Source organism: Trichechus manatus, unplaced genomic scaffold, assembly GCF_000243295.1.
Source record: "Trichechus manatus latirostris isolate Lorelei unplaced genomic scaffold, TriManLat1.0 scaffold00008, whole genome shotgun sequence".
Classification (NCBI taxonomy): domain Eukaryota; kingdom Metazoa; phylum Chordata; class Mammalia; order Sirenia; family Trichechidae; genus Trichechus; species Trichechus manatus.
In genome coordinates, this window is record NW_004443944.1 from 31,870,493 (window position 1) to 31,882,847 (window position 12,355).

The 12,355-nt window shown below is 49.1% G+C and overlaps 1 protein-coding gene across 1 annotated transcript in view; it reads right to left on the reverse strand.

The window, feature by feature from the left end:
* CCM2L (CCM2 like scaffold protein) overlaps positions 1 to 8,105 on the reverse strand; it is a 17,217-nt gene extending 9,112 nt beyond the window's left edge. Inside the window, exons 1-5 of the mRNA XM_004370591.1 lie at positions 8,076 to 8,105; positions 3,506 to 3,673; positions 1,156 to 1,239; positions 878 to 1,061; positions 3 to 69 (exon numbers count right to left, since the gene is read on the reverse strand). Of these exons, the coding sequence (XP_004370648.1) occupies positions 3 to 69; positions 878 to 1,061; positions 1,156 to 1,239; positions 3,506 to 3,673; positions 8,076 to 8,105 (533 nt within the window). The remainder of the gene's footprint in view (positions 1 to 2; positions 70 to 877; positions 1,062 to 1,155; positions 1,240 to 3,505; positions 3,674 to 8,075) is intronic.
* Positions 8,106 to 12,355: the final 4,250 nt, after the last annotated feature.

The window sequence follows — 12,355 nt, forward strand, 5'->3', positions numbered from 1 at the left end:
GCCCTGGGTCCCGCCCCGCGCCGCCGGGGCTGGCGTCCACGCCGGCTGGCACCGGGTCCACGCCTAGACCTAGGAGAGGCGCGGTGGCCGTCAGCCGTGGGAGATCGGGTCTAACAGCCCCCTCCCGCTGCCGGCGGTGGGGACCTGACCCCGCGCCCTGGGGTCCTGCCGCACCAGGCTCAGTCCCCGGGCTCAGGCTCCACCTCTGTCTTCGAAGTTGTGTGGCCAACTCCGCCCCAGTCTGGGTCCTTACTTTAGGGCCCCGCCCCGCCCCAGGCTCCATCCCCGGCCCCAGGCTTCACCCCTGGCCTGAAGCCCTACACCCCGCGCCTCAGAATGTTGCGTCCAGGCCGCACCTCTCTGAGCCTTTAATCTAGGCCCCGCCCCTGGCCTCAGGCTTTACCCGCAGGTCTCAGAGCAGTGTGGCCAGACCGCCCCTCTCCCCTGGCCCTCCCTCCAAGTTCTTTATCTCAGGCCCACCCCTAGTTTTGGCTCCGCCTCTTGGCCTCAGGATGGTGTGGCCAGGCAGTTCCTACCCGCTCCACCCACCCCAGACCCACCCTCGCCTCAGACCCTACCTTCTCCTCCCCCAACTCTTAATTTCCGGCCCTGCAGCGGCCTCCCAATTCCAGCTTGTCCATCCTTCCCAGGCTCCGCCACCTGGGCTCAGGATGGTGGGTCACCCTTTGTCGTCAACCTCTGGTCCCGACAACTTGTATATGGCCCCTGCCCACCCCTAGTCTCGGGGTAGTGTGGTCAGCCCTTTCCAGGAACTCCCTCATTCAGCCTCAGGCCCGGCTGCTGCCCCAGGTCCCGTCCATTCCCAAGTCCTACCGACGCGTCGGGCCCTGCCCCGGCCAGGCCCCGCACGCTGTACCGGTCTTAAGCACAAGCAGGTGCAGCGCGTCGTCCTGTAGGTAGGAGGCGGCAGCGATCTCGTGCGTGGGGATACGCAGGATGAGCTCCTCGTTGTCGCGCCAGGTGAGCAGCAGGCAGCGAGCCGATAGGCTCAGGATGCTGTCCTGTTCCGCCGTGGTCTTCAGCGGCAGCTCCTTCAGTTGCTGTGGGGTGGATCGAATCACCTGAGCCCCTGGGTGCCGCGTGGGAGAGGGAGAAGGGGAAGAGGGCTGCCCTCTCGCTTCCCCAGATCCTCACCCTGGCGGTGTCCAGCAGCTGCAGGAGCTCGTCCCGACTGGAAGGGTTCAGTGAGGAGGTCACCCAGGTGAGGTGGCCCAGGAACTGCATGGGAAATGGGGTGAGGAGGAGAGAGAGGTCACCCTGAAGCCTTGGAGGACCCTGGCTTCCTCAAGGACACAGTGTGGGTAGACTGAAATAGGAATATCTGACTTAATAATAATTACCGTTGATAACTTTTATTGATTTCCTTTCTAGAAGCCAAGCACCAAAACAAACAAACAAAAAAACAACCAAACCCATTGTCCTCAAGTGGATTCCTCCTCATAGCGACCCTATAGGACAGGGTAGAGCTACCCCATAGGGCTTCCAAGGAGCAGCTGGTGCATTCGAACTGCCAACTTTTTGGTTAGCAGCCATAGCTCTTAACCACTATGCCACCAAGGCTCCAAGAAGCCAAGTACAGTTCTTAGCATTTTACATCACTTGTTCATCTTCTCTTTAAGGATCAGAAAACCAGGCACAGATTCAACAAGAAAAAAAAGTTGAGAAGGGAGAGAGGGTTGACAGGTTGTGGGGTTGTTAACCAATGTCATAAAACAATATGTGTACTACTGTTTCATGAGAAACTATTCTGTAAGCCTTCACCTGAAGGACAATAAAAAATAAAAATTAAAAAAAAAGGAAACCCAGGCACAGAGAAGCTAAGTATAAGATTGTACAGTTACAAAGGGGGAGACCTGGACTCCCAGGTCAGTCACCCACACTTTAGGGCCCACACTCTCAAGTGCTTGGTTATATTGCCTTAAAACCAGTAGTTGTTGAGTCGGTTCCAACTCCTGATGACCCCATGTGTGTCAGAGTAGAACTGTGTTCCATAGGGTTTTCAGTGGCTGATTTTTCAGAAGTAGATTACCAGGTCTTTCTTCTGAGGTGTCTCTGGGAGGACTCAAACAACCTTTCCATTAGCAGTCAAGCACACTAATCATTTGCACCACCTAAGATAGCAACGGGTTTGGGTTTTTTTTGGTAACCAAAACCAAACCCACTGCCATTGAGTGGATTCCGACTCATAGCGACCCTATAGGACAAAGTAGAACTGCCCCGTGGGGGTTTCCAAGGCTGTAAATCTTTACAGAAGCCGACTGCCACATCTTTCTTCCATGGAGTGGCTGGTGGGTTCGAATCGCCGAGCCGCTGACCTTTTGGTTAGCAGCCGAGCTGTATAACCACTGTTCCACCAGGGCTCCTTTTCTACCACCTAGGGACTCCTATATTGCCTTGGGACATAGTTATTTGGTCTTGGCAGCTGTGAGTTCCATAGGGAAGCAAAAGTCACTATAACAGCATGAAAGAATGGACCACGTGTGAATTTCACATCAGTGGCTCGATCTCCACCCCCAGCACCAGTATCAACTGACTGTGCAAATCACTTGCCCTCTTTATGATCTTGCTGCAAAAGTCAAATGCAGAGGGAAGAATGTTGTATCCAATTAGTATATAATTTTGTCAGAAAAAGTATGCCAAAAAGTCAATAACTTATTCATTCCTAGAGTTAACTGATCATTGCAGTTATAATTTAAATATTATTTGATGTAACAATTAACTTTTTTCATTAGATTTATTCTTCGGGGGAAATTCCACCAATCAGAGCCTTTCTCTTTTATTCTCTGTGAAATGTCGGTCCCCAATTTTTAAGCAGATTCATTTTAAATTAGCTTTCCCACCCCCACATAGGATGGCCAGATAAAACACAAGATGCCCAGCTAAATTTGAATTTCAGATAAACAACAAATACTCTTTTCATATTTTTAGTCCCAGCAATATTTGGGACATACTGAAAAAAAAAAAAACAAAAACAACTCATTGTTTATCTGAAATTAAAATTTAACTGGATGGCCTGTTATTTGCTAAATCTGGCAACCCTGCCCCAATACCAATCTTCCTTGTCTAAATGAGGATCCCCCACTGCTCCTTCATGGTGTTCACAAAATAGAAGTAATACCCTTGAATTATTAAGGTCCTTTGTGGCTGGCTGAACTGGGTTCCTTTAACCTGGACATTGCCCGAGTAACAACATCACTGCAGTCAAATCTCACCGGAAGGTAGGATTTTTCAGTGCACAGAACACGTCCCATTCCCTCTCCCTTGGAGGGTGGGTTTAGAGCCCCGTGTTGAAATGGGAGCACTGAGTCTCAGCATGTGGCGGTCACTTGCTGAGGAAGCACAGCATAAGGCGGAGGCAAGACTGACTTGAATACAGGCCTCTTTCCATGAGCCACAGGCCACAGCTTTCCCTGGTCAGGGGTTGGTGAGTAGGGGAGATGAGGCTTCCCCTCACTTGAAATTGTTTCGCCCAACCCGCACGCACCTTGACCTCTTTCTCCAGGTAGTCACACAGCAGAATCTGGGGGTCAATGAGATAGTCTGGGGGATACAGGGGCATCGAGTGCAGTGGCCGGCGGCTCACACTGCTTCGGCAGGCTGCCCGGCGTGCGGCTTTGGGGAACACCAGCCTGCGGATTGGGGCCACAAAGCCCTGGAAAAAAACAGAGGAAGTAACAGCCACAGCAGCAACTAACTCTCATGAGCACTTACTGTGCTCAGCATTTCATTTATGTTGCCTAATTCTCACAAAAACTCTGCGGCACGTGTACCTCTGTGATCTCTATTTTACAGACAAGGACACCATCCAGTAGTCAGGTCACCAGCTAGTAGTGGTGGAACCACGAGTCCACCTGGGCAGTCTGGCTCCAAAACCTACATTCTGAACATTCAAGTGAGGGTATAACCCCTGCCAGGGCCTAGGCCCCAGTTTAAGGGATGGGCTGGACTCTGGCAGGTTCCAAAAAATGTTAGGGTTCCATGTGGCTGGATGACTGGTGCATAGGTATTTGTTAGGCTATTCTCTCTACTTTCCTGAAAGTTAATTTAAGTATCATCCAGGGGACAGCTGAGTAAAAGTGACCTGGTGCTAGATTAAAAGTGCAGATCCCAGGCCCCCAGCCGAGACCAAAAGAATGTAAACCTCAAAGGTCCAGGAAAGTCTGAGCACTCCTCTAGAGCAGCAGTTCTCAAAGTGTGGTCCCTACCGGGGCGGATTATTCAATCAGCAAGGTAAGCACGGGCTTACTTGTGCTTATTTACTAATTTGTGGTGAACAATTTCACAGGGGTTTCGCTTTGATGTGGTGTGGTGAAACCCCTGTGAAATTGTTCATTACAGATTAGTAAGTAAACACGGGTAAACCTGGGCTTACCTTGCTGATTGGATAAGCTGCCCCTGGGTCCCTGGGTCAGCAGCAGCACCACCTGGGGACTTGAAAGAAATGCAGATTCTTCAGTCATTTGTTGTTGGGTGCTGTAGAGTCATTCCAGCTCATAGCAACCCTGTGTAACAGAGTAGAACTGTCCCATATGATTTTCTGGGCTGTAATCTTTATGGAGGATCCCCGGCGGTGCAGAGGTTAAAGCGCTCAAATGCTAACTGAAAAGTTGTCAGTATGAACCCACCAGCCCCTCCGAGGAAGAAAGATGTGGCAGTCTGCTTCCATAAAGATTATACAGCCTTGGAAACCCTATGGGGCAGTTCTGCTCTGTCCTATAGAGTCGCTATGAGTTGGAATCGACTCGACGGCAATGGGTTTGGTGTACTGGAGCCCTAGTGGTGCTGTGGTTAAAGTGATTGACTGCTAACCCGAAAGGACGATGGTTCTAAACCACCAGTGGCTCCGCGGCAGAAAGATGTGGCAGTCTGCTTCCATAGAGTTTTACAGCCTTGGAACCCTATGGGGTCGCTATGAGTCAGAATCGACTTGACGGCAGTGGGTTTTTTTTGAGCCCTGGTGGCACAGTGGTTAAGAGCTTGGCTGCTAACCAAAAGATTGCAGTTCAAATCCACCAGGTGCTCTTTGGAAACCCTGTGTGGCAGTTCTACTCTGTCCTGTAGGGTAGCTATGAGTTGGAATTGACTGGATGGCAACGGGTTAATGGTAATCTTTATGGGAACAGATTGCCAGGTCTTTTCTCCTGCGGAGCTGCTTGCTGAGTTCAAACCATCATAGCCCTGACAAATTGAATCAGAAATTCTGGGAGCAGCGCCCAGCAATCAGGTTTCAACATGCCCTCCTGGTGATTCTGATGCCCACTTAAGTGTGACAACTACCCTTCCGAGCAGGTGCTCCCAACCTTGACTGTACTTTAGAGCTGCCCAGAGAGCTTGTAAAACTTCAGATGCCCAGGCTACACCCTAGACCAATTGAATCAAAACCTCTAGGGATGGGCTCCAGGCATTAGGATTTTTTAAGTCTCCTCAGGTGAGTTCAACAGGCAGCTCAGATGGAAACCATTGGGTAATACGTGTTGTGAGTGTGATTGGCTAACTCCTGCAACAAGACAAGCATGAACAGGACAATTTCCTGTCCTCAGGGAGCTCACATGCTTGGGCAGGTAAACAGACAATAAACTAGTCCACAAATGGGTGTATTCATTCACTCATTCATTCGTTCAGTAAACATTCACTCATACTTGCAAGCCAACCCTGTGCTGGGTGCTGGGGATTTAGTGGAGAACTGGACTCCTGGGCTTGGGGTGGGGGCATGGGTGCATTGAGATAAATGACCAAAACTAGTGAGTCTCAAACTCTGCTGTGCTCAAGAGTTCTGATTCAGCAGGTCTGGGTGGGGCCTGAGACTCTGCCTTTCTAACAAGCTTCCAGATGATGCTGCTTAGCACACTTTGAGTAGCCAGGATCTAAACCAGTGGTTCTCAAAGTGTGGCCCCACCACCAGCAGCATCACCTGGGGACTTATTAGAAAAGCAAATTCTCAGGCCAATCCTAGACCTACTGGATCAGAAACTCTGTATGGGGCCCAACAATCTGTGGTTTAACAAGCCCTCCAGGTGATTATGATGCTCGCATAGCTCATGTTTTAGAAACAATGTAATGGAGCCTGGATAGAGTATGTGGAAGCTCCACGAAATGAGAGACAAACTCCTTGGAAAGGGGCATTCCATGCAGAGGGCCCAGCAGGTGCAAAATCCTGGAGGCTGAAATGAAACAACTAGAACAGAAATAGGGAGGATGTTGACACAATCTGGATGTCACTGATCATTATGTCTAGAGACTGGAATGGGAGCCAGTTTTTTTTTTTATTGCGATTTAGGTTGAAGTTTAGAGAGCAGATTAATTTCTCATTAAACAGTTAACACGCAAATTGTTTTATGGGAGCGGGTTTTGCAGTGTATATTTTCACCAAAAAAAAAGAAGATGAAGAAAAGAAAAAAGATCCTGGGGGCTTCAAAGGCTGGAAGGGAGTCCCTGAGTAGTGCAAACAGTTAATGTGCTCGGATGCTAACCAAAAAGTTGGCGGTTCAAACCCACCCAGAGGCACCTTGGAAGAAAGGTCGGGTGATCTACTCCCGAAAAATCAGCCATAGTGCCTATGGAGCCCAGTTCTACTCTGCAACACATGGACTCATCATGAGTGGGAATTGACTCAACAGCAACTGGTTTGGTTTTTTTGATTTTCAAAGGCCAGATGAGGATGAGTCTGGAGAAGTCTTGTGCTATCTGTTGTAGCTGGTCGATGTGATGGACAAGTCATGGAGGCCTTGAATGCCAGCTATGGGGCTGCGACTTTATCCTGTGTTATGTGAGTGTGTGTGTATGTGTGGGGGGAGAGGGGAAAATGTTTTGTCCGTGACCCTGAACAGTCCAGCCCTGCCCACCTCTCCAGCCTCGTCTTACCCCACACTCCCTCTCACTCTGGCCAGCTACATGGAGCTCTTTCAGTCCTTCCTCCTTCTATGTTCTCTCCCATCAGGGGCTCTTGCATATGCTATTCCTCTACCTGAAATACTCTTCCTTATCCCCTTTCCTTCCACCCTTCAAATCTCAGCTCAAACTGACTGGTCCAGGGCTGGGTCCCTAATATTCTATCTCCCAGCACTGTGTATGGAGCCTTTTCTGCTATTCTACATTAATTGCTTTTTTAAAAAAATTAGTAGTTGTCTCCACCACTAGATTGCGAGCTCCAAGGGAGGGATCAGGGCCCCTGCCTGACTTTGCTCACTCACCACTGCATCATCAACAGCCCTGGGCATCATGCCTGGCACATAGCAGGTGCTCAAGAAATACCTATGGAAGGAATGAACCAAGAGAGAACATGCAGGGGTGTCTTGGCGCCCTTCTTAGCCCTTCATGATTCACGTGGGAGTCTTTAGAACAGCCCTGCCTAGGTTCCCTGGGGGAGGAGGACCCTGTGGGAATAGGGTTGGGAATCATAATCTGATAGCCCCTTGAACCCCAAAGACAACAAGGTGAGATGCCCACCTAGGACCAGACATGACCCCAGAGACCCAGACCAGAAGCCCCTCAGAGCCAGGAAAGGGTGAGGATGGGGAGGGTGGCCCCCAGGCTGAGGCCCTAGGACTGGAGCGCTCATAAAGATGGAGAGGGGCACCGGTATGGTGAAACACAGCAGGGGAGCAGGTTGGGGGCTCAAGCCTGGATGGGCAGCCTCAGAGCACAGAACTGCCATGGCGGGGATCCTTCTCTCTGGGGAGGAGGGGACAGGGGAATGGGTCTGCTGGCTGGCTCTCCATTCCTCTGTCTGAGAAGCTGCAGGAGGGACCACCAGGCTCGCCAAGGGGGCAGTTTTGGAGTATCTCCCAGACCAACTCTGCCTGGGCGAATTTCTGGGGAAGGTCCCTGAATAAATTTCCATCTGTCCATTCTAGGGATGGCAGAAGCAACTGACAGCAGGGAAACAGGCTCAGAGTTTGGAGCCTGCGTGTCTGGCTGCCCAAGGGTGGGGAGGAAGGTCCTTTCAAGTAAAAAGAAAGGTCCCACTTATGCCATTCGCCCTCTCCCCCAGGCTTCTCCCCTGTCTCCTTTCGGGGACGGTTCTCTACCCTACATCCCTCCCAACCTCCACCTACCTTCTTGCCTTTCTTGACTTCATATTCCATGGCGAAGAGTCGTCTCTACTCCTGCCACCCTCCTGACCATCCTGTCTCCCCCCTCAAACAGTTCCTTTGTTCTTTTTCCTGCCTGGTCGGAAACTCCACCAGGCTTGCTGGCCGGGAGTTCCTGCCCTTCCCGTCTGATAGCAGCAGAGGCCTCGTGGGGGGCGAGTGGTAATGGAGGCCACAACCTAGGGACCCTACAGCTGAAGGGTGGAAGCCCAGGCAGAGCAACTGACCAGCAGAGAACTCTCCGAGGCCTCCAGTCAGAGGCATGGCTGCTGAGGAGGCTTGGGGCTTGGGGTAGGGGCTGAGGAAGGGTCTTCCCAACGGGGGCTGAGAATTCAGAGTCAGAAAACCCTAAGTTCCAGCCCTACTTCTGCCAATGACTTCTCTGTGTGACCTTGACAAGGCAAGTCGGTGCCCCCTCTCAGAGCCTCAGTTTCCCCTTTCCGTACATATTGTGAATAAACATTGTCACCCTCCCTGGGCTGCTGTGGTGAGAAATACGTGAACTAGCATGAGGGAAATTGCTTCATAAACTCTAGAGTACTGGGTCCAAGTAAGTTATGATTTTTTAAAATTAATAATTACTATTAAGGAAGAGGAGGCTTAGCAGCACAGTGGTTAAGAGCTACAACTGCTAACCAAAAGGTTGGCAGTTCAAATCCACCAGCCACCTCTTGGAAACTCTATGGGGCAGTTCTACTCTGTCCTATAGGGTCGCTATGAGTTGGGATCGACTCGACAGCAATGGGTATCAAGGAAGACAGTATGTGTGGGCTTTGGAGACAGGCTGCCTGGGTTTAAATCCTGCCTTTGCCACTTACTAAGATGTGACCTTGGACAAGGGCCTTAACCTCTCATGCCTCAGTTTCCTCATCTATAAAATGGACATAATACTAGGTTGACCTCATAGTGACATTGTAAGGATTAAATGTACTTAGGAGAGAGCGCACTTACTAAGTGAGCACTTATTTGTCATTGTTGGTTGTTGTTGAGTCGATTCCAACTCATGGCGACCCCATGTGTGCAAAGTAGAACTGTGTTCCATAGGGTGTTCAGGGCTGTGACCTTGCAGATGCAGAACACCAGGCCTTACTTCTAAGGTGCCTCTGGGTGGGTTTGAACCACCAGCCTTTCAATTAGTAGTCCAGCACTTAACCATTTGTGCCATCTGTGAATGGGACTCCTTGGGCACTTATTAAGTATTCAGTAAAGATGAACTGGAGCCCTGTTGGTACAGTGGTTAAGAGCTCAGCTGCTGATCAAAAGGTTGGCAGTTCGAATCCACCAGTTGCTCCTTGGAAATCCTATGGGGCAGTTCTACTCTGTCCTATAGGGTGGCTGTGAGTCGGAATCAACTCCACTGCAACAGGTTTGGTTTTTTTGATTTATTTACCTATCTGTGTGTCCATGGATCCTCGCCTATTTTATCATCTCTTGGGAGAATATTAGGGAGGAAAGGCCCCCTTTGTGGCTCTGTACTAAGTATACATTTCATCTCACTAATTCCTCGCAAAGTTGAGGTACCACTGTTATCCCTATTAAACAGATTTTTAAAATGGAGGCTCAATTGCAGAGCCTGGCCCAAGGGGGTCACAGTGAATCAGAGGGGGATTTGGGAATTCTGGCTGGTCCAGATCTAAGGCCTAGTGTTGCTTACCTCTAGGGACTGTGCACTCTGCCCCACTCTGCCCCAGACAGCTGGACAGGGCCTGATTAACCGATGCACACCTCAGTCATGACTCCTGGGTTCTGAGGCCCAAGCTCGGGGGGCGAATTTGCTGTATGACCCGGGGCAGGTGACTTATTGTAGACTCTCTGGGTCTCAGCTTCCTCATCTTTTCAATGGGAACAATAATCCCCAAAGCCCTGCCCTGCTTGTCAGAGGTGTGGAAAGAAGACACAAGGCCAGGGATGAGGGAGGGGTTATAAATTGTAAAGTCCAGGGACCAATGCATTGGAGTGCTTTAAAAGTGATTTTGGAAGCATCGGTGTGCCAGGTCAGTACCTGTCGGAGGTTCAGAGCTCCCGCCACTGCCTTCCCTCTCTCCCTCTCTCACTCCTTCCAACGGGAAATGACCCAGGCTGCTTAGTGCTAGCTCAGACAGCCACTCCCTCCGGCTCCCCTACATCCTGCCTGTCACTTCCTAGCAGCAGGGAGGGAGGTCACTCAGCCTGCAGGGCCAGCAGGAGGAGGCCGGGATGTGTGACCCAGTTCCTTGATTCTGTTCCAGGCATCAACATTCCCACTTAACCCCTTCAGCAAGTCTAGAATTCTCCCCCTCAGAGTAGCAGCAAGGCATGAAAGATGCTCTCTTGCTCGGACTTTTCCTTTCTCTGGACCTCAGTTTCCTCATCTGTAAAATGGGAATTTACATTATTCCTGGACTAACTCCAACATCACTAAACTGCTGGTAATCTCAAATAGGACAATATATTTTCCGAATGCCATTAGAAACAGAAATCTCTATCTCTGTCTTCCCTGTAGTGCCCATGAACAAATGAAGTGCTTAATAAACTGTCAGTGGAAGTGGCTGGAGTCAGGTGGACCTAGGTTCGAATGTGTATGACCTTGAAGCAGTTACCTCATCTCTCAGAGCCTCAGAGTCCTCATATGTCAAAAACAGGATAATGATGGTGCCTGCCTCAGAAGGCTGCTGCAGGGATTAAGTGGGAACAGAAGCACACAATGATAATGTTTATTATCAAAATTAGAATGAGAAAAGAGAAGAGTAAAACAAAGAGCCTGCTCTCAAAGACAGGACAGTTGTAGCAAATAGGATTCATCTCTTTCGAGCCACCTCCAGTTGATTAGCAGGGACTGCATGGAGTACTGTGTGGAGGATTATAAGATCAGATCTACTCCCAGCAGGAAAAAGTGATGGATTATCAATGCCAGCCACCGGGCAGGAGGGCGGGGAATGGCAGCAGATATGCAGTGCATATGCTGACCCTGGTCTGGTTAGAAAGAAAGACATATAGTCAAAGAACTCTGATATACGGCAAAACAACTTGTTTGGGAAAGGCAGAATCAGGAGCCATTCACCATGCCCATGGTATTCAAGCTGAGCCTTGAAAGGCAAATGGAAGGAAGGGGAAGGTCACTCTAGGCAGAGGGAACAGCTTGAGCAAACACGGGATGCATGAGCTGTAATGCTTTGGGCTGCAAGTAAGACTGCCTGACCAAAGATGGCTTAAACAATAAGGAAAATTTATTATCTTTCAAGACAAGAAGTCCAAAGGGAAGTAATTTCAGGGCCAGTTAATCGAGCAGTTCCACAATGTCGTTAAATTCCTTACATTTTCCTACTTTGTTGGCAAGATTGCTGGTGCAGCTTTAGGAGTTACACAGACATGATGCCATCCAGCAAGACAAGGCCACGTGTTTCCTCTTCTTGTATGTCTTTTTATTATGGACGAAAACCTTTCCCAGAGATTTCTCAAAAGACTTCCCTTTGGGGCTGGATATATTCGCCAAGATATAAGTCCATTGTAATAAAGACCCAAAATAACAGTGGCTTAAACACGGTGGAAGAATGTAGAAATTATTGAACAGTGTCATTAATATCACACACAAGTAAATTTTGCTAAAGGTAATTCAAAAACACATGCAGCTATACATCAACAGGGAACTTCCAGAAATTCAAGCCAGATTCAGAAGAGGACATGAAACAAAGGATACCATTGCTGATGTCAGGTGGATCTTTGAAGCAGAGAATACCAGGAAGATGTTTACCTGTGTTTTATTGACTATGCGAAGGCATTCGACTGTGTGGCTTATAACAAATTATGGATAACATTGTGAAGAATGAGGATTCCAGAACACTTAATTGTGCTCATGTGGAAACTGTACTTAGACCAAGAGGCAGTCATTCTAACAAGGGGATACTGTGTGGTTTAAAATCAGGAAAGCTGTGTGTCAGGGTTGTATCCTTTCACCATGCTTATTCAATCTGTATGCTGAGTAAATAATCCAAGAAGCTGGACTATATGAGAAGAACGCTGCTTCAGGATTGGAGGAAGACTCATTATCAACCTGCAATATGCAGATGACACAACCTTGCTTAATTAAATTGAAGAGGACTTGAAGCACTTACTGATGAAGATCAAAGACTACAGCCTTCAGTATGGATTGCACCTCAATCTCAACATAAAGAGAACAAAAATCCTCACAACTGGACCAATAAGCAACATCATGATAAATGGAGAAAATATTGAAGTTGTCAAGGATTTCGTTTTGCTTGGGTCCA